This window comes from Genypterus blacodes, unplaced genomic scaffold (assembly GCF_046128005.1).
Source record: "Genypterus blacodes isolate CSIRO-AG114 ecotype Tasmania unplaced genomic scaffold, CSIRO-AGI_Gbla_v1 ptg000122l_1, whole genome shotgun sequence".
NCBI lineage: Eukaryota > Metazoa > Chordata > Actinopteri > Ophidiiformes > Ophidiidae > Genypterus > Genypterus blacodes.
In genome coordinates this window covers 133,618-159,004 of record NW_027466925.1, presented here as the reverse complement: position 1 = coordinate 159,004, position 25,387 = coordinate 133,618, and the positions used below count along the sequence as shown (strand labels likewise).

Sequence of the window (25,387 nt, the reverse complement as noted above, 5' to 3'; positions counted from 1 at the left end):
GACTAAACCTCAATACCAAAGTAAGAGAGATAATGTATAGGCACTGTAAGTACAAGAGAGGCCATTTTGTGGTTTACATGTGAGGCTTGATCAGCTGTTTATTTTTAGCATCACCAATAGGAACTAAGTAGACTCCCCCTCCTCACTCAAGTATTCTATTATGTGTTTTTGGCAGGTAAAGTGTGGAGTAATGTGAGAGTAGGAGGGACGTGTAAGAAAAGCATCAGCCCGCGAGACCGAGATGCCGAAGCAAACAACCCTGCAACCGTTTTACTCAATGACTTGCGAATGTATTCAAACCCTTTTTTCGTGTCGGAGAGTTTTAATCCTTTTGAGAATTGTGATGGCGACATCTTCGACACTGCTTGAGTTCTACTTTTCTGGCGCCGTTTTCTTAGCCGTACTGTAAAGTAACACTGCATCACAATGGGACAGTCTGACCTATAGACCAGGATCCATGCTGTACCTCGTGGTGAATGGTAGAATGTAAAGATGATGTCACCACGTTTCGGGTGACTCCTGCTGCAAGTCGTCACTATCAACTGACTGTTTAACATTGCCGGTTGTCAATCATATTGTGTATTTAAAAGGATAATTATTGGATTTGTTGGGTAGATATCAAACCTAAGTATGGATTTTCAACACATCTGGAATTTCTAATCAGCAGAGAGGGTTCATTTGGGAACTATGATGTGTTTTGATCATAACTGCATGCTTTCTCATTTAACGTACACGTGAAAGTTTCTGCGAATGTGGTGTGTGTGTGTGTGCAGCATGTGTTCCTTGTATGCCACTTTGGAGAACTCACTAATTCTTTTCAGTGTAAAAAAAACACAACATTACTGTATTTTGTCAGGTAATTCAGTATCGCAATAAAAAAGAAATTGCAATATCTGTTCACAATGTTGTTACAACTGGTTTTGTGTTGTAGTATGACAGTCAACACTGTAAATTCATCCGCAAACCACTAGAGAGCAGCAAATACCAACACCAGCTCCTGGCTCTCAGCTTTGTAGTTTCTTGTACAGCTTAACATATTTTTAATCACATTTTTAATCAGCATTCATGATATTTTCGGGACAAAACAGGACTAATGTAATAACAATGTAGAAATATATTTATAATTAAATGCCAGTGCAGTTGTTCACTGGCAGGATAGGGTGATGAATTTACTCTAAAGGTCCTGTTTTATTGGGCACAACAAATTATCTCAGTTTGACTGGACTTTTACTAAAAAATGACTTGCAAAAATTTTCATTTTTGTATCAATCACCCCCATAACCTTAGTGAATCACAGCCCAATACAAAAGCATCAAAACACAAGAATCCTCACTATCAGCCTGGAGTCCTGTTGAGTCATAACGCAAACATTAGCTTCTGTGTTGCACTATTGCCTCACAAAATGAACGAGGGAATAAACATTTTCATCCTTCCGAGCAACCAGGATGTGATGGAAGGACTAATCGATACAAAATGTGTAATATTTTGCTTAACATTTGCTTTAAAGTGTTGTTTTTATCTGATGCCGCCTCCCAGTTTATCCAGCACTTTAAGGCCTTTCTCCAGGTACTCCTCCCTGCTCAGCCAGAAGCAGTCTTTGTCTTTCATGATGTTGGCCAGCACAGCGCCACCCAGGAACACCATGTGTTTGCGCCTGGGAGGGTCCTCAATGCGGATCTTAAACTTCTATCGGTTGGTGGGAGGAGAGGAGAGACACGTGAAGACATACAAGCGTTTTCTCATTACATCAACAGACAGGCCACGGATAAATGAGCGTTGTCCTTACCGATAGTTTCTTAGTGTCTCCGTCCAGCACACTCTCCAGGTAAAGCTGCTTGATCTCCCGCTCCAGTCTGGATGGGAGGCCGGGGTACATGGTGGACCCTCCTGACAGCACAATGTGTTTATAGAAGTCTGCCCTGCACAGAAAAACACACAGTAGGAGAGCAGTGAGATCTTTCACTTGTCTTTCCTCTTGAACCCTTGAATCATCCTAACAGACAAAAATCCTATTGGGACATTCCAGTCAACAAAATTGAAATGTTGTAATCTCTCCCTCCATATATATTAATATCGGAAACATTTGATTTGCATAATAACTGATGATAGTGCTACAACAAAGGAAAATATATATATACATATATAAATAAAGCATTTATAAGGGGATGAATACTTAATGATTTAACGATGAATTTTGAACAAATCTCAGAAACTTTTAAATTGGCTCTAATGTTCACATATTTACTCGCAGGCCTTCAGTTAAGACAGCAGGGAGACGACTCAGACCTGAGGTCAATGTCAGCCGCCTGGATGGTGTTAAACAGCAGCTCGGCCACTCCTGCTCCCTCCACATTGATGAGGTGAGGCTGGAAGAGGGCTTCAGGGGCCCCGAACCTCTCACCACCCACCTTCACTTGCCGGCCATCAGGAAGCTGAGACAGAAAAACAAACAAACACTCTGACGATATCTTTGTTGCTGTGTGCTGCTGTGGTGTTCTTGTTCTGCATTTCTGTTCCAGTCCAGCCAAACCTGAAGTAGATTAGACTGAATATATATATATATATATTTATACTGCTGACACTTTACTTCACCTTACCGTGTACGCCTCCACCAGGAAAGTGGTCTCCAAGGCCAGGCGCTGCTCCTGCTCAATGTTGTATCCCACGTAGCAAAGCTTCTCCTTTAGCATACGCACCGTCTCGAAGTCAGCCGTGTGGTTGAATGCGTAACCGCGGAGAAGCAGAAGCTGATGGTGAGAAGGTCAAAGTTCACTGAGTAAAAAGACCTTTATCTCCCGGAGCTGAGCGTTTCCTCACCTCACCTTAATGAGATAGCGTGTGATGTCCCGCCCTGCGATGTCCAGCCTGCGTGTGAGGTGGGGTAGAGAGTAGCCCTCATACACTGGGCAGATGTGTGTGACACCATCCCCCGAGTCCACCACCACACCGGTCAACAAACCTGTAGACAGCATCAAATCCTGATACATGATTCTTTAAACAATCATTTACTTGTTTGCGAGTGAGTTTTCTTACCCTGAGCATACAGAGTGAGCACAGCCTGAATCGCCACGTAGATGCCATGGAACTGGTACGTCTCGAACATGACCTCTGCTATCTTCTCCCGGTTCTTCGTGGGGTTCATGGGCGGCTCGGTCAGAAGGATCTTAGAGGAGCGAAAAAATGCAAATTTGGATCCTTAACATTTTGCAAGATTCAAGTTTTCGTCTTTGGTCTCTCTCCCCAGCTCTGCCCAGCTCTTATTTGTACCTTGGAGTCTGATGGGTTGATGTTCAGGCGGTCAGGACTGAAGGTGTAGTCCCACAGGTGGAGCATGTCCTCCCAGGAACGCACCATGCCATTTTCCATTGGGTATGACACCTCCAGCATGGAACGACACTCGCTGGCCTCATCTCCAACCATCAGGTCCTGGGTATGGGGATCAGTCAGAGTGCATTGTCAAAGTTTATTCATTTATCTTTGTGTTTTTGACAGGATTACGGGGATAAAAGGGTGTGAATGATTTGATTGGCTTCAGTCTGTACTGCGATGACGGCTCAGGTTACGTGAGCTTGACCTTGTCTAAGGAAGTTAACAGGTATGCAGTTCTAAGACACTAATACGTATAAGCTCAGAGGTAAGAAGACCTCAAGGAGCAAAGGTGGGTCAGATGTTCACTGGACAAGTCTGACCTTTCCAGCCTTTTTAAACATACAGACACATTTTACATGTATTAGATGGAAAATTGGATCACAATGGGTATAATGGGAGAAAATACATCACAGACTAATCACTGTACCCTGCACTCAGCATGTAGAATCTGAATACATAATGCAACGGAAGGCATAAAAGAGTTTTTTAAATGAAATGGAAATTTAATGAAAACATTCTCATGTTTTATTCTGTTGAATTCGCCCGGGATCACAACCCTGACTCAGAATGATGACAGCTGACTTCAGCAAATGAGGGATCCGCAACTTTACCTTTATCTCGATGTTGCCGAATTTGGTGCTTGATCGTATGATGGGTCGACCCACCATGGCAGGGAAGATGTGCTCGGGGAAGTTTGATCCGGCGAAGCCGCACTTGACAAACTGGGATGTGAGAGTGAGACACATTTGTACACGTAACAGAGAGATGCAAGGAAAGTTTTTATGTTTATTGTTGCAGTGAAGTTCTCCTTTCTACTGAAACTAAAATCAGCTTACGGCAATCCCACTTGATGTCAAAAACTTTCAGTTCACAGTCTCAACATGTCAGTTATTTGCTGTAATTAATGATCGGATGATAAAAAACACTGCAACCTAAACCTCTGTGAGCACAAGAAGAATCCACTTGAAACCTCTGAGCCTAGATGCTCCCATTCAAATTAGTCCAGTGTAATTCAGCGCAATAACATTAATATGCATGTAGAAAGCTGGCCCATGTTCTATTGTAATGTCCATCATAATGCTGATTATCTGATCGTGCATATTCAAATCCATGTGAACTATTCCATCAGACAAAAGCATGTGAATTATTGAATATGGCCTCATGATAAGCCGGTGGAGCAGCTACATGGCCTTGTGCTGACTATTTACTTCTCTGCCTGTCATGACTTCACATTATAACGTCTCAACTTGTCTTTTTGGCCGTGCGCACATTCCTTAGCCTGGAGGGATGCAATACATTCCAAGCAGAGGCTACAGGTGAAGACAAAAATAGGTCTCTGGCTGGTTGCTGCCTGGAGATTGGGTTTACACCTTGTATTTGCCTGTTCCATTGTACTACAGAACTGCTGTTGCGATGATTTCATATCAAAATAGTTTTGAGGAACAACTTCTTCTCTTCCGGGTTCTCGTCCAATGTTAGCTCAGTTGTCAAGTGTCACAACCATTTATGGCTGTGTGTGCAAGGGACAAGTCCTGACAGATGTGGAGTCAGTCTGTAGTATGCACACAGATTCACACCCTGGTCTGCTTTACGCTGTTCACCACTGCATGATCCAAACGTAAAATTAACTTTAATCTTATATATGACATGCGCTACACATATGAACTTGCTTGTGCTATTCTGATTTCTAATGTTATCACAACAAAACACAGGTATTGCACACAGAGGTGTAGATTAATGCCAGATACAAGATAAGATAAATATCCAGGTTACATGGCAACAGTGTCATACCTTGGAGACCACATTTATAACTGAATTACAGGAAAAACAATGCACAGCAGAACTGAAACTTAAGCGAACTGTGTGTGTAATAAATATGTATAGTTGTAGTATTTGACTTACCCCTGTCCCATTGTCACACACCACCACTTTCCTTCCTTGGCTGTCCATGCCCGTATGATTGAACAGCTTAAACTGGTTCCTCTTGTCACGACAGGAGTGAGACAAACAAAAACATACAAATGTTATATCACTACTTGTGATTTTGGTGGCTGCCGAAAATGGCAGGTAAGGAGAAATACTGCAGCTGTACTTCTGCCAGATTGGTGGGCGGGGTTGTGGAATGTAAGGGGCGGGGTCAGAGAATGTAGGGACGGCCGTTTCTGAGCAGACCGTCGGGGGCGGGGGGGGGAGACAGGTAGAGATGTTCATCCGGTGTCTGACTGTGACGTCGACGTAGCAGTAATTGATAAACAAAAATACAGGTGTGATTTACGTGAAACTACAACATTTTAAAGGTATGATGAAATGTCCACAAAAAGGTTGTTGAATGTATTACGAAAGCAGCAGCCCCACCCCCGTGTGGTTACGTTGTTCCGTTTCTTCTCTGCATGAAACAGTTCTCCACCAAAAGCGGAAGGAAGCGTTGTTGTTGCTAAACGAACGGAAATCTCTGTGTGGTTTGTTTGGACGGAGCAGTTTGAAGGTGAGGTGAGTTTCATCACATAACTTTCACTGGCTGACTCCTGAACGTCCCAACACGGGTGGGGAAGCTTTTTACTATCGAGGGCCATTTTGATTTTTACATCATCCTCAGGGGCTATACTCAATTATTGAACACATTTGTTTTAGCGCCATTTTATATTGTGAAAGGTGATATATATAAAAAAAAATGAACTTATTATTATTACCATTATTATATCAGCGTGACTGGCAGATGGTTGTTCAGGTTTGGGTCAGTCAGTCTTGAGTGGAGCAGAGTGTTTGCAGGAGTCAGTTTTGAAAAGAACTACTCACAGCGGTATGTTGTCCCAAACACTGATGCAAACTTCAGTGCATATAACAGTCTTTTTTCTGATAAATTATCATAGTTCAGTATTTAAGACATTATCTCGCTTTGTCAATCAAAGTAATTTACAAGTCTAGTATTGAGATGGATACTGGAAATTAGCATACTAATCACCCCCCCTCCCCCTGTATTTTGACAAGAAGGAAGTGAAGAGATCTCTGTTGTTCATACAATTTCAGGGTTAGGAAATAGGTTAGTAATAGGTTATTGTAGTGAGTATGAACCCTGAACCTGAGAGATTTTGGGCAACAGTAAAAACAGTAAACGTGGCTCTGAATCCAGCCCAAGAGCAGAGAACTGTCATACAGTCAAACTGAGCCAGTATAAGTTTGGATAAAAATAGATTCATTTATTTACACAAATCATTTACAAAATATACAAATGCAGTAATGAGTCTTATTTAAAAGTTGGGTATAAGACAAACAGGAAACAGGAGGGGTTGTTTTGATACGAGGACACAGTCGTATCTGACCCACGTCTCACTGATCTTACATGTAATAGGCACATTCAGTCCAGACCAATTCTCTCTTTCATCACTACTTCTATTTCAGGACCTGCAGTTGGAGCACTGGGGAACACGGACAAAGCCTCACCTACTACATTTCAGACATCAGAAGAGAGTCAACAGGTAAAACTGTTCAGTAATAATAACATACTTATTTAGTTACATTGACAGTGTCTGTGTGTGTGTGTGTGTAGCAGTGAGTTTATGAGGCAAACTGCCAAAATGCCCATAGTTCCTCTTTAAGGCAGTGAAACATGTTGAACTGAAATAATCTGAGTTTCCCATGGTTACATGCACACAACAACCTGATGACTCCCAACAACCAGATTAAGATCATAGCACATTTGACAGAAACTGTATTTGTCCAATGGCAGAAGACGATCATCATAGTGTGTGTGTTGGTCTGTAAGAAACATCATGTTTGTTCTATCCAGTACAATCAGATTATCAATAATAACACAATACATGCATATTAATGTTGTTACCATGCAGTAAAAACCTTCAAGGCTTTGTACATTCAAGGGCTGTGTGTGTAAGTAATAACCATAACAAATTGATTATGTTTCTCATATAAAAACTAGTAGAAAAGGATCTACCACAAAAATATTTTGGAAACCAGTATCAAAACTTTCAATGTTCATATTCACAGTTTATAAAGACCATGCACATTATTTCTGTTCATCTTTTGCCTGAGAATTGCAGTCTAGTAAAGTAGTTTAAAGCTTTGTTTTGTTAACAGTCAAGGTCATTGTGCCATGATGCTTTTAAGTGCATATTGTCATCAGCTTTAATTCACTTTCAGTTCATGTGGCTCCACGTCCAGCCTGCCCACGAGTGTCTTTGTTATATCATCAGGTAGATGCGCTCTCAGTGAGAAAGTCAAGAGAAGTTTGTCCTCCTTAAGACTCGAACTCACTGTCACTGCTGACAGAGATCTCTGGCGTGGAGGCTCCTGTCCCTCTGCGCTCTATCTCTATCTCTGCGCTGCTATCGCTGGCCTCAGGGCTGCCCAGGTGGCGAGGGGAAGTAGGCCGCAAATGGGGTAGATGGCAGCGGTCCTGATGCGAACAGTCTGGAGATCTTTCAGACGGTAGGAGGGAAGAGTCCTGCTGAAGCCTATGGGGAGAGAGAAAGAAGGGAGGAAGATGAGGACGGGTGTACACTCCATTCTCTAACTCTAGCTTCATGTTTCATCATACATTCTCAGTCATTGTTAGTGTTGACGTACCTGTTCTTTGCGGATGCGGCGCGGTCTCTCTGGCGACGATTCTTGAACCAGTTGCCGACTTGTGTGGGTGTGAGACCTGTGGCCTGTGCCAAGTGGCGTTTCCTGGACGGGTTGGGGTACGGGTCTTGGAGGTACCACTCTCTCAGTAAACTGCGGGTTCTTTCCTGGAGAACATGTGCAAAATACATGGTGAAGATTTAGGATGAGTTTATGTCACCGATGCATGGAATTAGAGGTGACATCATATGGTCACACAGCAGTGGGAACAGTAATCTTGTCACTCATAATGTTTAGTTTGTTTAGTAACAATCTATATCCACTAAATTGGATCAGATTAAGGGGCTTATTAGACCGCTGGAGATGATAAACCTCCTGAGGTGGAGAATTAAAGATTAACTGTTGTACGCTTATGAGCAATGCTTCACCCTTCCACAAGAGGGAGATCACAGCCACAGGCACACAAGCACAACTGCCTCTGCTTTGCCTGGAATCTAAAACCAAAATGTAACCTCTGAATCCTGAAAGAAGTCATTTGTTCATTTGCCTTCCTGATTTTATCTCCTCACTTTCTGTTGATTTAGTGTAAGTTTGCTTCCAAAATAATCAACATCGCAGAACTCCCATGATGCTCTTTAATGTAATAACAGCATGACATGTTGTTACAGAGAAAAATGAATTTTCTGTTACAGGACAGAAATCCCCTGTGTGACTGTGACATCAGCTTTATGTTTACGAGCAGGAAAAGCTTTGTTGCAAGTACAATAGTTTATATTAAACGCATTAAACTGGACAGCCAAAGCTCTTAAAATGTGTGTGTAACATCTCACTCATAATTGTGGAAGCTGTGGAAGCTATAATCAGTATTTAAAGGCAGCGGCATGTTCTAATCAGAGGTTACTCTCCTGACCCGAGCATCTCAGACCGTGCAAAAGGAAGCCGTGCCTAAGCTACTTACACTAGTGTTCATGTCCATTATCATCTCAAGAGCCCACAATCCCTTTTAACATGTGCAACTAAAGCACATGTTTAAAAAAAAAGTACAGGAAATATGTTCTACTGTAAGTCAGGGTTCACTGATCTGTTCCCCAATATTCAAGTGTGTGATGTTTAGATGCCAGGGGAAAGTAACCTGATGGAGAGTTCAGGTCTTCACCCAGATACACCACATGCAGCTTTGATCTCCTACAAACAAAATCAGTACAGTGTATTTACCTTAAAGCAGTGTGTCTTCTGCTCGCCGTCCCAAATGGTGCGGGGCAGGGGGAACTTCTTGCGGATCCGGTACTTCTCCACCGGTCCCAGGGGTCGCCCCCGGAGCCTCTCCGCCTCTCGGTAGTGCGCGTCCAGCCACAGATCCTGGAGTTTGGCGTGTGACTCCCGCGTGAAACGGTGATTCTGGAGGATGTGGTACAGAGCCTCGAAGTTTCCACCGTGGAAGGCGACGAGTGCCCTGGCGCGCATCACGGACTCGTGTCGGTTCAGCGCTTCCCCGGCGGAGCCTGGCACGGCGGCGGGCAGGGACCAGAGGAAGCGACCGAGACGATCTATGTCCCCGGTTTCCTCCAAGTTCTCGCACACCCGAGCCACCTGGTCCGGCGTGAACATCGGCAACGGGAACATCTCGCCTCCTTGTTGTGTCCCACCGTGCGTAAAGTTCCGTGCGCTCGCAGCTCGGTGCGCCGTCCGGATCTTTGTAAATAAAAGTTTGATGACTCTTGAGGGTCGCTTACTGCATTTGATTGACGTGAATCGGTCGCGCAATTAAGCCTTTCTCGGGTAAATGTTCGAGAGAAGCCGGCGACTGCAGCTCGAAGTTTCCAGTGTTGTTACGAATAAAGAACGAGGATAAGGAGTCAACCTGTATTTATAGCAGGATACTATTAGCATCTCTGTAGTTGTTTTGAGAAGGATTATACGTCGCGGCTATTAGCCTCTTAGTGGGGGGTAGTGTGTACAGAGGTGACTGGCTGATCAGCTTGTTTGGCTTAGCCCGAGGATACATTGACTGACAGGATGACTGCGGCGAGCAAACAAGCAAAGATAAGATATTTAATTGGTCGGATCTGGTGAATATGCGCGCCTGCCTCGGGAATAGTTTGAATCTGTGCTCGCCAAAGGTTGCGCGCTATAGAAAAACATCCGAGAGTTATACAGTCAATGACCAGCAGGCGCAAAGCACAGGCAAGGTGCCAACACGGGAAGTTTTCAATCTTGAGTGGGAAAAAAAAAAGATGCATTAATCAAAGCGTATCTTTAACTCAACCAAACATCCATCAGTTTGGCTCTCACTGTGCCAATATGCGCCCCATGGTCAGGGATATTGGCAGGTCATAGACTTGTATGTCATATGACAGGACACAATCCTCTGATCCCCAACCACTTAATGCCCATATAATTAAAACAGACATGGTTGCACCCAAAAAGCTCCTCTCCATGACCTCTTGTCAGGCTGAGACATAATGAAACAGCTCTGAGACATCGATGAGCAGTGGAGCATCTCCAGGACACAGAATTAATGATCTGCTGCCCCCGGTCAACCCTTCTGATCTCAGTTTAGCTCATTAAACATTCTATAGGGCCGTTTTCTTATTAGTCAGGATCTGTCCAAGCATCTGTCAACCAATCCAAGCTTTTTATTCCTGACATTATTTGGGACAGACAATGGTCTTCAAGGAAATATGAATGTCTGTCAGTTCTGCCAAGCGTCAGAACCATGAGGTGAATTTAGATATCACTTTAAGCAGAGATTTCAATCTTGTAGACAGACGGACTAACTCGTGCAGAGAATATGAGGATTTGTATAAAGGTAACAGTCAGGTAAGGGATCATCTGGTTTAAAATGAGATGAAGGGGCTTTTGCACACCGCCCCCCATCATGATTATGTCATTTGTTTAGTTATGAGTTTGTCAGGATTCATTTTCTATTCACCCAAAATGAGAAGTGATTAGCAATGGCAGCTGTAAATGTATAATCCAGACTGTTTATATCATCGTCAGAACATTTTATAATGCTGATACTGAAATATGTTGTAGTTGTCACACAAAACTACTAGTGTGTTTGTCTGGGATTGGCCTGCAACTAAAAATGATTTTTTTTATCCAGCAGCATTAATCTGTTGATCTCTTATGTGACTCATCACTTCAGCCATCACCTGAGATGCAGTTCAGCTGAGTTTGCAGTATAGATGGGATATAATTACTTTATACGCAGCGGGAAGCCATTTGATATGTGTTAGATCCTAAATCTAGCTTAATATACCAGGTGGGGTAAGACTAATGGAAAGGGGGGTCAATGTGTGTGTGTGTGTGTGTGTGTGATTCACACACGTTGGCGCAGAAGGGGAGAAATGAGCTCAGTGAAGATCATGCCCACAGCTAATCCGCCCTTCCTAGTTTTAGACGTTTCCCGCCACTGACCCCCCAGCATGTGTGTGCGCACACACACACGCTCACCTTCATGGCCAGGAATCCCCTTCCCAATCTGTTAAACACTCCAAGAGCAGACTGAACAGGAATCTGCTTAAGTGCTCCCAAGCCGTTAGAATGGGATAAATGATAAGATGATGATGGGATGAACAGATGATGTGTGTTATATATCATTCTAAAACACAACTTTTTGACCTAACTGATCTTACTCTTGTCAGTCACATACTGTTATTACTCCTAAAGAATAACGCATCTCTGCTTAGCTGATAAAATGTGACACACCTCAAGGCACAGTTGATCTCAAATTAACAAACTCAAAACTGGAGAGAGAAGAACATTGAAACAAAACTTGTGTTTTGGTCCATTGCCAGTTGGCAAAGTAAAATGTTAGATTCCGGCTCCAGTAAAGTGCAGTCTTCTGAAAAGTTAAATATTCCTGTTTGTGCCCTCCCAGCATAACAACTGTGATAGAAACCCTTCAGTAGAGTAAAATTTATAGATTATATATCGTGATTAGTCACTTTACAGTCTTTGTCTCAGGATTCAACGACCCAGCTGAGAATTTTCTAACCCTACATGCATGAGCCATCCTTACTTGGCATAATTAATAAGTGGCTTAAACAGACGGACGATGCTACTAAAAATGACCTGTTGATTTTGGCAAGAGACAAAGAAGGGGCCGTGTGTGTGTGTGTGTGTGTGTGTGTGTGTGTGTGTGTGTGTGTGTGTGTGTGTGTGTGTGTGTTGGGGGAGGATATTACCATGTTGTATAATCCACACAATTAACAAGCAATTGGGAGGAGAAGTAATTAGTATTATCTGCTTATCACCATCAACCCATCAACTGGTATACTGAGGAAAAAAAGGTTAAAAAACACACAATGACACACACACACACACACATACAAACACACACTAATTCCCTCCAGGCAAATGTGTAAGGGCTAATTACAAGCTCATTTGCAACTCAATAGCCGTATCCTCTCAGACAGGTCTATCCCCCGGCATGTCTTCCCCTTCCCTCCCCTCCCCTCCCCTCTCTCTGTCCATCCTGCCTCTTGTCCCGTCCTCGTCCCCGACCCACAGCGTTAGCTTTGCCGCTCGCCCCATGCCAGGAGCATTCAACAAACAAACGACAAAAGCAACCTCCCCATCCTTCGTTGCAGGGTGTGAGGAGGATGAAGAGGACGAGCAAACACTTACACAGGCTTGATGTCATGAGAGTCCAAACACAAAGAAGGTGAAAGGGCAGTTCAGTTGCCTTATCAGTTCAGTTTGGTTTCATTGCAGCCACGCTGAGTTGTATAAAGCATTTGAATCAGATTGCACCTTTACAGATGAGTGTAATGCTAGGAGAGATAATGATGACATATTTCTTCTTTAAGGCCTTTAAGGTACTCAGACCTCAGAATGGTGTTTTTATTCACCTGGAGTAAGAGAGTTCATGTCTGACCTTATCAAACACACTTTGCCTATGGCGCGCTGTGTCTCTGCTCCCTGTTACCTCTATATAACAGCCCGTCCAGGGGAAATCCCCTGTATGGAATGAATGAGAACACTGTCACATTGAGCTCCTTTATCCCTGAAGTTGTAGAGCGAAAAGCTGGATGGAGATTATTTGTATAATGAGATGTTCTTGTCAGGACAGTGATCCAAAGGAGCGGGTTGTTCCCTCGTCACATTTTGAACCAGCGCAGACGGTTTCAACTTACCAACAACTCTGATAGCTGGCAATCCCTAATTTAAGCCTTTAAGAAATAGCTTGTGGTCAAGTTTGTGTTGAATTCAGGAGCCACCACCTCACTCAATGTGTGGAGTCTGAATCGAGTCTCAGGCTTTTCAATTAGGATGACGTTTTGTCATATTTTAACAGGTTAGTCCAGTTTATTTATCTGGTATCTTTGTTATATCCTGACAGAAGCAGCATGATTATTTTCACTCATTTTATTTTTTTATTTTTTTATTTTTTTACTATTTGTTTTTATTGAAGCAAACATTTTACATGACATTGCGCATACAATTAAAGGATATTTTGGAGATATTTTTTCATATAGAAAGAGCGGGAAAATGAGAGAGAGATAGAGAGAAAGAAAGAAGGTTGTATTATTATTACTATTGTTGTTGTTCAACTGTATACATAGACCCTGAGGTAAAATAAGGCAATATGAGGTACAAGAAGATTGAAATTGATATTGAAACAGCAGGAAGCCAAGGCCGCTGGAGGTTGTGAGAACATGGCAAAGTAGTGTGGACGCAGAGTCCAGGATGGCATCAGTGATGTTCATGCGGTGACCTCATAGGGTAAGTACAGTTCTTACAGGATGATGTCAAACAGCAACGAAGGCTACTACAAATCGCATCATAGTCTGTGGTAAAGAGAAGGAGAGAAGAGAGAAACAAAAAAACAAAGAGAGGACATCCCACCAAGAGACCCAACCCAACTCCACAGTCACACAACCCCGCATCCAGACAACCCCGTCCTGACCCGCCTGGGATGTAAAATAAAATGAAAAAATAAAAAGTTACTGTTGGGTGTTCAGGTTTTCAGTCACTCGTCTGGCAGAGCCTGTAGATCTGTGAGGTAAGAGAGAAACGGTTGCCATCTCTGATAGAACTGATCAGTGTGGCCCCTCATAGTGTACTTGATTTTCTCGAGTTTAAGAAAAAACATTGTATCCTTCAGCCATTGCGAAATAGAGGGAGGGGTAGGGGATTTCCAATGCAGGAGCAGGCGTCGTCTAGCAAGCAAAGAGGTGAACATGACCATTTCCTTTTGTGAGGCGTTAAATTGGCGTGAGTCAGATGGGGTGCCTAAGATGGCAATATGAGGGGAGGGTTGAACTTGCATTCCCAATATGGTAGATGATGTGTGGAGGTAGCCGGACCAGTAGTAGTAGTACTTATTTTATTTTATGCTCTTGTGTATATTCGAGTGCTCATCAGAAGGTGGTGTGTGTGTGTGTGTAGAACAGGTTTTAACACGTAGGTATGGCCAAAAGACAGAAGTATAAACATGCAGGAGGTGCAGGAGTTTGTAACACTGCTTTTGCACTTTTATGTATGGAAATAAAAATAATTGTTTTAGACGATGTCTGTTCTACAAGAATAAGAGCAGAGACACACAGAGTCAATCTCACAGCTGGTAGACTCAAGATGGCAGTTGCATTCTCATGTAGCATCAAGAGGGCAGTTGGTACCTTTTTGATAATTGTTTTTAGTACAAATGGCTCAAATGTGCAGCGACACACCCATAGCAGATTGTGGATGTAGTAGATAACTCAGACTAAAATTGTATCTGATTGGAAAAGGAACAAACAAACAACATTTGTTACATTGAGTAGCATGTGTTGTGTATATGTATATGTGTATAAAGATGTTTGTGCGTCTTTATCAGAGGTGTTTTGAGTGAGATGTATGTATAACCCATCGCGTCTCAGCAAATGATTGCTTTATATTCTTATCAATCTTCAATCTCCCTCTGTATCCCCCCATGATATGTAACAGGTGTTACTGGAGTTTAGGAATCATAAGGGAATTAAAGTGGGACTTATTCTCACCTAATACCATAATACTCATTAATTCCTGCTTTGGTGACTTACCTCCCCCTGATCCTCTCTGGACAGCCCGGGCCCGGCTCGCCCATCCTTGCCCTCTGCGCCGGTGACGCCGCCGTGCCCTTGTCCCATAGGCAGGTCAGCTGTCAGTCCAAGCAGACGGCACCCGGCATTGGACGGGTGATTTGTCCAGTATAATGGTGTAGAAGGTGGCGTGGGGGGATGGTAGGGAGAGAGATTCATGTCCGCGTAAGTGTGCCACCGTTATGGATGATTTGGTACACAGGTCAAGCATAGAGTTAGGGTAGAGGGGTGTGGCTCCACGAGATGGACAGCTTGGATAAAAAATGCATAGGGGGGGATTTAGGCCCCACTATGTCCAAAATGAGTAGTAGGTCTTCACAACTTCTACTCTGGTGCTTTCAGGGTTTTCGTAACCACAACAACTGCAAGAAATGGCTTTCAAAGTCATATTTGTGCCCTGCTGCATTTGTACATTTGGAATGCAACATATCACATGCACTGCTATATGATCAGGACGGGCCAGCAGGTCATTTTGGCGCCAGGATTAAGGTGACCTTTGGTGACCTTTGTATAAGGGCAGAGGTGGGGTGAAGGAAGGAAGTGACAGACCCCCTTGGCCGTCTAGTGTGTGTCGTGTTGTCTTTAGGTCCATATAGGAAGACACTTAATGAACTGAGCTCCCCGCTCATCAAGGCATCTGTTGTGTCTGTGTGTGTGTGTGTGTGTGTGTGTGTGTGTGTCTGTCTGTTTGTCTGTCTGTCTGTCTTTCTGTCGGGTGTCATATATTTGATAGCAATAAACCACATTTATACTATATCACACTTGTTGCATTGTCCTCCTCTGTCGCAATGCTACATGTCATAGTTAGCAGGTACAATGTACAAAGTTTGTAGTCTTTTGTTAAAGGCCGTTTAAGTGAATCTAGTAAAATCACTGTAAACTGACTTAACTTAAAGCTTCTAAATGTAGCGACTGGCCACCCTCTTCTTACAGATTTGAACCGATACTCCAGCGAGGACTGATGGTCTTTCTGGAAATCCTCCAGGTAATCTTCAAAGTCAATGTTGGCATACACTCAGTGTGTGTTGTGCAAACAGTGGGGTAATTGTATCATAGCTTGCATCATCTGTTACAGAATGATTTTGATAAACGAGCCTTGTATTAGCGCATCGATCGAAGCAGAATTAACTCCGGCGACGGCACCGTCTGCAATTATGTGTCGGTGAGCGGCCCAGAGCATATGTTGTGGTGCTTCGCTGTGGCGTGTGTGTGTGTGTGTGAGGGTGTGTGATTGTACGAGTTTGCCAGCAGTCATTTTGGAATAACTGTGATGTGTGTGTATGTCTGTATTAACACAACTGGTGCGTGTATATGAGTGTGTGTTGTGTGTAATTATGGGAGCGACCGAGTTGTCTTCTGTCATCTATTTCTGTCGATTCCTGGCGGGTTCATGTAACAGCGGGGGCGGGAGGCTAAGAGGCGTTAGCTTGGTGAGAAGGATTACCTATATCTGTTAGGCCTGCTTTTCTTTGCCCCGGTCAGTGTCACGTCTCATTACTTCTGTACTCCAGGCCGGATAGTCTGGCTTTAGCGGGATACATTTAAAATGCGGCCGGCGTGTGTGTGCGGGAACAGCAGGTTTAGAGGCAGGGTGATATGCGCGCCCTTTGCTCAAGAGGTAAACAGGTAGACACCTGCTAAAGCCTGTGAAACGCATCTCTGAGAGGGACGTGAACGAGGATGAGGATGAAGCTCATGATGAAACGAACATGCAAGATCATACACAACATATGTGAAGAAGGGGATGTTATTAAGGGAGAGATGAGGCGTGAGTTCCAAGTTCCAAGTTAGAATGTGTTCAAATGAAATGGAGAGAATGGACAGGGGTCAAAATTTGTAACATTTTACAACCCTTTCTGCTCTCAAAGAGTAACAAAATTGTGTTTTAGTGTAACATAAAATTGTAGGAATGTAATTTTAAATAGGCCTTGGGTGAGTTTGCCAGCTTAAGCCTTTATTCCACGATGATAGCGAGCTCTTAAATCATTTGTTTTAAGCCGTGTGCTGTAATCACTTGTAAATCCTTCCAGTCAAGTGGCTCCTTAGAAATGAATCACAGATGTTAAGCCAAGTGCTATAAACATTCTGTACCTCCTTTCTTTCCAAAACGCGGCTCAACATGCTACAGTGCACAATCTATTCATCTGTGCCCACGTTTCATTTTACGAATCCCCTTTTTTTACCAGCGTGGGCCATTAACTCCTTCACCTCTCACCCGTCCACTGACCCGTGCATAGGTTCTATACGTCTGCAGCCCCTATATGTCGACCCTATCGCTCTTCCTTCCCCTCCCAAGCGCACCCCCCACCACCACCTCAGCCTCCTCAACGCGCCCTCCAGCTGGTTCCCCCTCCACTGTCACAGAAGCCGCGGAGCTCTCTTTGCTTTAGCAGGGCGGCTAATCTTGATGGCGGGAGGCCTCCCTCCTGCCAGCGTACACAAGAGAGGGCGGCCCTAATTGCTTATGGCGTAAAGCTCCCTGACCCAAATAAGCCGTCACTCCCCAAAGCTGTCGAGATAAACCCCACTTTACCTCACCAAACCTGCCTCTCCTGATCTCTCTCCCCCCCGCCCCAACTCCTTAAATTTCTGCACCTTCTGCCACTTTATTAACACACTGGACACTGAGGAGAATATCAGAGGTAAGAAGAACATATACATCCACACATTACTTCTCTGGAGAGCCCCAACAATCGTTTATCGATGGTATAGAAGCGTGTTATGTGTGGAGGAGTGATACTCTGATTGATGGAGATTACATAATGCCCAATGAAAGCATATCAACCCAGAGCTCAGAGGTACATGCTGGTATCGCTCTCGCCCGTCTCGCTCAGTCGTCCAGGCTCGCCGCGTCAGGTGCCGAATGTCACACGTGCTCGGCTTCACTAACAGATGGCCAGCTTATCCACGAACACTTCGGTGTCCCCTAAAGCTGTGGGCGAAAAGACGACTCGGGCTTGAAATGGTGTTTTAATCGTCCTGCACAAAACATAATGTGGCTGGTGTAGATGTTAGGTTGCCTCGTCAAACTAGCGCCTAGCCAGATGTTTCCAGTCAAGTATTTTATGCAACTTATGACTTATCGAATAACATACCCTGTCTCTTTTGTGTGCATTTCCTTTTTACGTTTCAAATATTTACTTGACTTTCATTAGATACCTGGACGAAAGCGCAGCCACCGAGATCTCTGTGACTTCCGAAGTCGACTTCAACGTAGCTCTAGATTACTCTAGGAGCTTTTAATTGGATGCTGGCCTGAATCACCCTTTAATCACCCCTTGCATGCGAGTGGTGTAGGGATGCCTTTAAACCCCCAACTTAAGCCACGTTACACCACAGGTTTATGTCAACTGTGTCAAGTGCTCAGGAAACGATACTCCTGTGGATATCTTGTGCTTTATGAATGACCCACCATTTGTAATCTGATGCTACGTCCCTAATATCAAATCCTTCTGATAACGTTAACTGACTGGATTTGTGCATTTCCAAGTGCTTGGCTGCTTTAAGGCAACCAGGTTAGAATGTTTTCAACCACCTCTAGCTCTTATATACACTTATCACTTATATACCACGATTACAGGTGGAGTGAAGTACAATCTGGGTGTGATAAAAGTCATCCAGTGGCTTTAATAGAAATTCCAACAATACAAATTGGGCATTTTATTTTATGAACCAAAACAAATAAATAAATAGAAAATGAAAAAGGTGATGACATGAGAAATAAAACACTGGACCTCACCATTACATCATTAGCAACAGTAGTGATCTCACTCCAAAGCACTGAACGAAATGATGCGGTCATGGCTTTAAAGACGCAAAAATTGAAACATGATTTTCTGCTACGGTTTTCCTGCTCGGGGGAAATTTTTTTAACTACGATTTAACAATTTCCTGTTAAAGAATAACATAGTCACAATATAAATATATCATAACAGCACTGTGAACCGAAAAATGAGGAAGGAAGTCAAAGCTTAAAAGCTGCCAAAAAACAGTTGAACACTTTAAATACTTTAACAGAACTACCATGTACTACACTGTGCGGTGCGTAATGCTGTAAAACTGCATTGCCTCTATACAGACATCAGTAGAGTGGTAGTAAAGGAGACATTATAAACAAAGCTGTCAGAGAATACTACATCAATAATTATCATAATAATTATTAATAATAAACAATAATTTGCTACTTGTTTAGTAGTGGTTTCGAGATTAGCAGCAGTTCTTTTGTATTCACACCACCCATGCTACACCTGTGTCCTACTGGAGGCAGCAAACAGCTGACACACCAGATAATCAGCAAATACCAACGTCAGGTCCTCGTTATAATACAGTAGATTCCAACAGTGTTGGCAGAGTGCAATGTGGCACAATGTCTGCAGACAGTCAGTGGCAACAACGAGGGTTCTCATGAGTCGACAGCGATGGTGTGGAGGGAATTCACACACCCCCCAAAAAAAGCACCAAACACTGCTGTGTGTACACCCTGTAGTGTTTTGTTTAGTCACTTCTGAGTGCAATATACACTGCGTCTATACTACATCCTCGCTGTGAGTAACACTTAAGCACGTGTCGCCATCTGGTGGTCGAACCACAGCAGGTTTGTCACTAGTAAAGCGATTCAGAGTTGCATTGGATTTCTCGTTCGTTTTATAAAACAGTAGAGGTGTTCTTCTGGCTCTTCTCAATTTAGGAGGCAACTTCATGTGACATGCCTCTGAGTGAAGATGTGGAGATTTGGTGTCAAAGACAAACGCGTAGGAACGGACACAATAGTCAGCACTAGTTCGCAATTTGTAAAATAGAAAAGGAAGCATGATTGATCCAACACGCTCTTAATTGATACATATTAGATGTCCTAGATTTCCGATAAGTACCCTGGATATGAACCAAAATAATGAACTTTGCTAGGACAGTCTTGAATGGTCGTTTCATCCTTTACACTGGATTACACAATACCAGATATCTTGGGCTAATTAAGAGAGTTGAATCGTAACCGGCGATATGCTCTCAGGAATCCCTCATCAGCTCTCAGCATCGTCGGGTGGAGGATGGGTACTTGGTTTTCAGGCCCTCTTTGAAGTTACGGAAAAGGACCCGGTTTCGCTTGTTCTCCTCGTCCTTCCTGGAGTGGAACTCGCCCTGGATCTTGAACCCTCTGTGCACCACAAAGGCGGAGCTCAGCACTGAGAACCTGTACGCCGCCACATGGAGCTCACACGCCTGGGGAGGCAGAAGGTGGATGAGAGGGCAGACAGACAAGTGGGAAGTGACGGGAGAGAACAGAGAGGAGATGACGGAGAAGAGATGTGGTGAAGAGGAGATTGACAGGAGAGACAGATTGTGGAGAGGGCAAAGAGGTGAGAAAAAGGAGGAAAAGTGAAGAAACGGAGAGAGGAGCAGACATGAAATATGTTATAAATACGTAAAGGGGATATGAGGAGAGAGTGTGGAGGAAGATGGAGAGATTGTACAGCAAACCAAGAATGAAGGGTTTGAGGAGAGAAGATATGAACCAGGGGAAAGAGGGAAGGAAGCAAGCAGACAAACAAAGAGAAGAAAACAAAAGGAAGCAAGTGTCAGTGTCGAGTCATGAACCTTTGAGACTGAACATGGTGTCTGTTGGGTTTTGTCCCCACATTGGGCAGAGAAGATACTGAGCTGTTCATGCTAGACTTAAATATTCACATATATTCCTGTGATTGCCTGTGGTTCTTTTTTCTGCCTCTCGGACAAAGTTTTGCATATTTTTCATCTGACTCTGCAGAATGCTGAGCTGTGGATCCCACAGAGCAGATTCAACAACCACACAAACCTCTGCATTGCTGTATGGGCCTAACACATCAACTCAAAGGGGGTTTCAGACGAATACTGTGTCCCACCGTCATTCACACCAACCTGGCTGATGCGATTGAAGCCGTACTGCTTGAAGTTCTCATCATAGAGGGGCACAGAGCGGGGCCCGATGTAGAAAGGCTCCCAGGGGTCCACCCAGGTGAGCGTGTAGGCCACCGCCAGCGTTCCTGCTCCCCTGACGTGGCTGTTGACCCACTGCGAGTAGTTGGTGGGGGCCTGACAGCGAGGGCACAGCTCCTCATAAAACGGCCTCACCTCACCCACCTGATAGAGCTGCACCAGCTCAGCTTTGGTTGCGGGGATCTTCTTGGCGTGGCGGATCTCAAAAGCAGGCAGGACAAATACCTCATCACTTGCCGACTCACGCTTTGTGATCATCTCGAGGAACTGCTGGTGCAGGTCAGCGCTCGGCACCATGTCCATGTCAATGACCAGGATGTAGGAGGATTCTGTGCCACTCCTGGCAACATTGCGAAGGAGGTTGTTGGGGTAGGAGATGTTTCCACTGATGTCATAGTTTTTGGATTGGTCCCTGTGCGTCTCTAGTCTGGAGAAGACAGATGCACAGTCCTCAAGCCCGGCAAAATGTTCACGGTCCTGCTCGGGGAAGCTGGCAATCTCCCCTGACAGGCAGACCAGGTGGAAGTCAACCAGGGCTTCAATCTGAGGGCAGAAGAAGCTGAGGGCGTAGACCAGAGCGGTGGCAAACTTCACATCCTGGCCGTGTGCAAAGATGGCCACAGACAGCGGGTTCTGCCACCTTTCCAGAAGAGATCCTAAGTGATGGAGGTTGTTGATGGTTGTGTGTGTGGCCAAAGACAGGACATTGGTACCGGGCTGGAATCCTGGCTTGTGATTGGTCGTGAAATCGCTTTTGATCAAGTTCTTGTACACGCGATACTGCCCGCTGTTGTCGAAGATCCCGCCGGTAGAGAGCGAGTACCTCAGGCGCTCTTTCCGAGAGTTTTTCTCAGGTTGCGCATGTTTCCTAGACCCGAAGAGTTCAGAGTATCTGTAGCGCTGCTGCTTACCATGAAACTTGGATAAGAAGGACAAGTAGATTAGCTGCAGGAGCGCCACGATCAGCAGAGCACTCAGCACCACTTTGAAGACCGAACACTTCTTGGAGATATGCATTCCAGAACAACTGCAAAGCGGCTAATAAAAGTACACGAAGCGGGTCCAAACACGACCACAGGCGGCTGTCTGCGCTACGGCTTTCTCTGTCCAAGCCCCCCAGCTAGCGTTACATACATGGCTGCTACAAAGCTAACACTGCCACCCTTTAATAAGGCGTAATCTCGATCCCATCATTCATCTCTGTGTGTTGGCAGCGCCGAGCTAACACGCGACGGTATATGACATTAAAACGAATTATATGAGCACCAAATCGCTTCAGTTTCTGTGGTCTCCATCAAAAAACAACACAGTTACCAGATTGCGCTGTTAGCTGCTGCGGCGACAGCGGCGCAGGACGATGAGTAATCACCGTATTGTCTGGAGTAAACACGGCGTTCAATTCGGATAACTGCTCGAACGTATAGTTTCTTCGCGTCACAAGTGAGATTAAACAATGGTTTAAATACAAAGCAATCAATACTCAGATGATATCGTAAAATCGAAACATCGGCGATTGTCAGGGATAATATAGGCCCCGCCCCCCAGCGTTCTACGTGACGAGGTGGCCGAGTGGTTAAGGCGATGGACTGCTAATCCATTGTGCTCTGCACGCGTGGGTTCGAATCCCATCCTCGTCGGATACATTTATGTCACATTTTTGAGTAGGAGCTGAAACGACATACACATAGAGCAAGTATATTAGACCATGACGTAAATTTAAGGGAAAGTCATTTAGGAGGCCCCTAGTGTTGCTGTGCATAATGAAACAAGGGAAGTGTTATGGTAACTGTTGCTTGGAAAGAACCTGGTATTGAAATTAAAGCCCTGTCCTATGATTTTCTAAATTGATTAAATTGATCTCATCATTGACAGCAATCATACAATATTCTAAAATATACATTCCTTTAGGTGAAAAAAGGAAGACATTATCTGACTGCATTATGTGGAATATGGGTGTGATCCCTCTGGGGTTGAGGTTGACATATACTGTATGTTATTGTTAGGTAGTAAAAAGTAGCAACACACATTGAGTTGTTGATACAAGAATCTCAGACACCATACAACAGCGCACAAGTGTGAACGTTCTTTAATTCATAACCATTAAGAAAACAAAGATTGTTCTCCTCACGACATGTTGACAGTGCACCTCAGGTCCTAGGAAGCATTTCCTCTAATTAAGACAATATATGTGTTTCAGATTGGAAGAAAATGTTTGTAAAATGGTATGCTATGTAAAAAAAACTTTGAATTCAGTGACATTTGTTCATTGCGATGTTTTAGTGGTACTATTCTGATCAGCTTGATCTTCACCATAACTCCCCACCGCTCAGAATTCCCAATACAGATGTTATTTATGAACACATGGAATTTGCATGTATATTGTGTGAATACAATTTAGGATTTGTAAATAAAATAACTGCATCACAGAGGGAGGAACAAACATGAAATATTCAGAATGATCTGGAGTGAGAGGTTAACAGTATAATCTCTTGTTCATGCACATGTGAAAAATGCCTTCCAGGACCTGTTCTGCCTTGGCAAAGGTAACTTGAGGCACAGCTTCAACCTACTTTAGGGCCCTAAAAAAGTCTGCTGCTATTTCCCCCCCAGTTTCTAAATTGATAATCCAAAATGCAGAGCAAAGACATTTAAATCATACTGTGATATTGCTCACAATTGCATCATCTTGTGTGCTTTATGTGTTTGAAAATATGACTTGAGAGCTTCCTCACTCATCCCAGCACTCATCTTACTTCATCAGAAATACTATCGACTCACTCCAATTACGTGTAAAAGACAGAAAGAAAAACCAAAAATAGACTGAAGCGACCAACTTCATTATGTTGAGCAGAACACCCCATATTCTCTTTTTAAACCTAGATTTATGACTCTGCCTTTGCTTTATTGTATTGCAGAAATCATAGGGCCCAACTGTGATCCTCCGACATTACTAACTATGACACTAAAACTCCAGTTCCACTTTTGGATCCGCCTCCTTCGCTGTCCCTGGAAGCCGTCGCTGACTGGCCTTGTGTCTCTCCTTCGCCCTCTCCCACCAATCGAATGTTGTAGCGTTCCCTGTACTCTGTAAGTTCTCGCCCTTTCGATTGCATTTGCGTGTTGATGGAATCGATTATCTTCGAGATCTGAAGGGGAAAAAGAGGAACCAGCATTAGAAAACATTCCCAAGTGACAAAACTGTAGGTTGTAGGTTGCATCCTTTTCATTTCTCGCACAGCACCTGTTCTTTGTTGTTTTCCAAAGCTGGTAGAACTTCTTTGACTGTCCTCTCCACCAGAACTCCGCCCACCAGACGAAAACACTTCCTAGTTGGATCCACATCCTTCAATGCATCAACTACTAAGCTGTGAAAACAGAAACATTGAAAAAATAATAATAATAATGACTCCATAATCATATGGAACATCTCCACTCAGATCACACACTGGTATGGGGAGCATCAGCCACCAACCTGTGCTCGTTGATGTCCATCTCCAGCTCTGCCGATTTGGAAGCCATACTGCGCTGCTCTTGACGCATCCTCTGAAATGTTGCCACCACCTATTCCAGATGACAACACACTCATTTTAGTTGTTATAGCAATTTCACTCTTTTGGTTATAACTTCACACATCCACAAAATTGAAACTAGGAAATAAATCACAAATTAGTTGAACTTAAAATAAAAAGGGGAAACATTTATATCAGTATACATGTCCACTAATGGTAAACAGAGTTCCAGACTGCATGTGAGGGGGGTGCAGTGATAAAAATAGTCACTCTCACTGTCAGACCCCGTCCTCACCCTAACACCACCCCCAATAAAGGAGTACGACTACTTCAATGGATCCATGAGCATTTTATTGAACGGATAAGTCAGTGAGAAGAACCCTTTGAATTATCATCAGTTCATGATATCTGAAACTGTGCGTCTGCTTGTCTGGGGCTCGTTCTAACATTGTGTGGTGAGATAGCACAATGTTGGGCGATGGCGATACAGATGCTAATGTTAGCTTCGGCTAGCCGCGAGGCAATACGGCGATCGTAGCTTCATCGAACTCGAGCAAACAACGAGAAGGGGCGCGCCGGTTAGAGTAGACCGAGGTGAAAGTGTTGGTACCTGTTCGGCCGATGGACCGGACTGCTTTCCTCCGGCACTGGTAGTGGATTTGCTACCCGTGCTGCTACTGTTCGCTGCCATCTTGGAAGGGTGTTGCTGAGAAGGACCCCGAGGCCGGGCTGCTTGTTCTAGAAAGAGGTGTCTCCTGTGATTGCCTGTGTGGAGATATAGTCGATTTTAGAAGGGGAAAAAAAGTTGAGCTTTAATCACACAATTTAATCATATCCTTTTTGTAATTTAATACCTTCCAAGCCCCGTGGACCAGTTTGTTCCACCCAAAGAGC

General features: G+C 43.9%; 4 protein-coding genes and 1 non-coding gene across 5 annotated transcripts; 1 reads left to right on the top strand and 4 right to left on the bottom strand.

The window, feature by feature from the left end:
• Positions 1-1,202: 1,202 nt before the first annotated feature.
• LOC143010285 (actin-related protein 2-B) lies at positions 1,203-5,492 on the bottom strand. The gene is made up of 9 exons (XM_076162545.1): positions 5,272-5,492; positions 3,981-4,091; positions 3,268-3,426; positions 3,034-3,163; positions 2,823-2,959; positions 2,598-2,747; positions 2,287-2,432; positions 1,787-1,919; positions 1,203-1,686 (listed from the first exon to the last, which is right to left on the bottom strand). Exons 1-9 carry the CDS (start codon positions 5,317-5,319, stop codon positions 1,516-1,518), a joined length of 1,185 nt encoding a protein of 394 aa, XP_076018660.1. The 5' UTR covers positions 5,320-5,492; the 3' UTR covers positions 1,203-1,515.
• A 2,129-nt stretch (positions 5,493-7,621) lies between these two features.
• six7 (SIX homeobox 7) lies at positions 7,622-9,570 on the bottom strand. The gene is made up of 3 exons (XM_076162593.1): positions 9,163-9,570; positions 7,951-8,114; positions 7,622-7,838 (listed from the first exon to the last, which is right to left on the bottom strand). The coding sequence occupies exons 1-3, from the start codon at positions 9,568-9,570 to the stop codon at positions 7,622-7,624; spliced, it is 789 nt and encodes a 262-aa protein (XP_076018708.1).
• A 9,062-nt stretch (positions 9,571-18,632) lies between these two features.
• b4gat1 (beta-1,4-glucuronyltransferase 1) lies at positions 18,633-22,472 on the bottom strand. Its single transcript, XM_076162424.1, has 2 exons — positions 20,907-22,472; positions 18,633-20,231 (listed from the first exon to the last, which is right to left on the bottom strand). Exons 1-2 carry the CDS (start codon positions 21,999-22,001, stop codon positions 20,040-20,042), a joined length of 1,287 nt encoding a protein of 428 aa, XP_076018539.1. The 5' UTR covers positions 22,002-22,472; the 3' UTR covers positions 18,633-20,039.
• Positions 22,473-22,539: 67 nt separating this feature from the next.
• Positions 22,540-22,621, top strand: trnas-gcu (transfer RNA serine (anticodon GCU)). The gene has a single exon. It is a non-coding gene; the product is annotated as a tRNA-Ser (tRNA).
• A 431-nt stretch (positions 22,622-23,052) lies between these two features.
• pfdn2 (prefoldin subunit 2) lies at positions 23,053-25,232 on the bottom strand. The gene is made up of 4 exons (XM_076162579.1): positions 25,104-25,232; positions 24,457-24,545; positions 24,226-24,349; positions 23,053-24,130 (listed from the first exon to the last, which is right to left on the bottom strand). The coding sequence occupies exons 1-4, from the start codon at positions 25,182-25,184 to the stop codon at positions 23,939-23,941; spliced, it is 486 nt and encodes a 161-aa protein (XP_076018694.1). The 5' UTR covers positions 25,185-25,232; the 3' UTR covers positions 23,053-23,938.
• Positions 25,233-25,387: the final 155 nt, after the last annotated feature.

Coding starts and splice junctions, on each gene's coding strand:
- LOC143010285 (XM_076162545.1), bottom strand. CDS start 5,319: ATGGACAGCCAAGGAAGGAAAGTGGTGGTGTGTGACAATGGGACAGGG. Junction 2,960..3,033: donor GCTCACTCTGTATGCTCAGG/GTAAGAAAACTC, acceptor TGCTGTCTACAG/GTTTGTTGACCGGTGTGGTG. Junction 2,748..2,822: donor TCACACGCTATCTCATTAAG/GTGAGGTGAGGA, acceptor TCTCACCATCAG/CTTCTGCTTCTCCGCGGTTA.
- six7 (XM_076162593.1), bottom strand. CDS start 9,570: ATGTTCCCGTTGCCGATGTTCACGCCGGACCAGGTGGCTCGGGTGTGC. Junction 8,115..9,162: donor AGAAGACACACTGCTTTAAG/GTAAATACACTG, acceptor CATGTTCTCCAG/GAAAGAACCCGCAGTTTACT. Junction 7,839..7,950: donor GCCGCATCCGCAAAGAACAG/GTACGTCAACAC, acceptor CTCTCCCCATAG/GCTTCAGCAGGACTCTTCCC.
- b4gat1 (XM_076162424.1), bottom strand. CDS start 22,001: ATGCATATCTCCAAGAAGTGTTCGGTCTTCAAAGTGGTGCTGAGTGCT. Junction 20,232..20,906: donor GCTTCAATCGCATCAGCCAG/GTTGGTGTGAAT, acceptor CTGCCTCCCCAG/GCGTGTGAGCTCCATGTGGC.
- pfdn2 (XM_076162579.1), bottom strand. CDS start 25,184: ATGGCAGCGAACAGTAGCAGCACGGGTAGCAAATCCACTACCAGTGCC. Junction 24,546..25,103: donor CCGGTCCATCGGCCGAACAG/GTACCAACACTT, acceptor CATCTGGAATAG/GTGGTGGCAACATTTCAGAG. Junction 24,350..24,456: donor ATGGACATCAACGAGCACAG/GTTGGTGGCTGA, acceptor CTGTTTTCACAG/CTTAGTAGTTGATGCATTGA.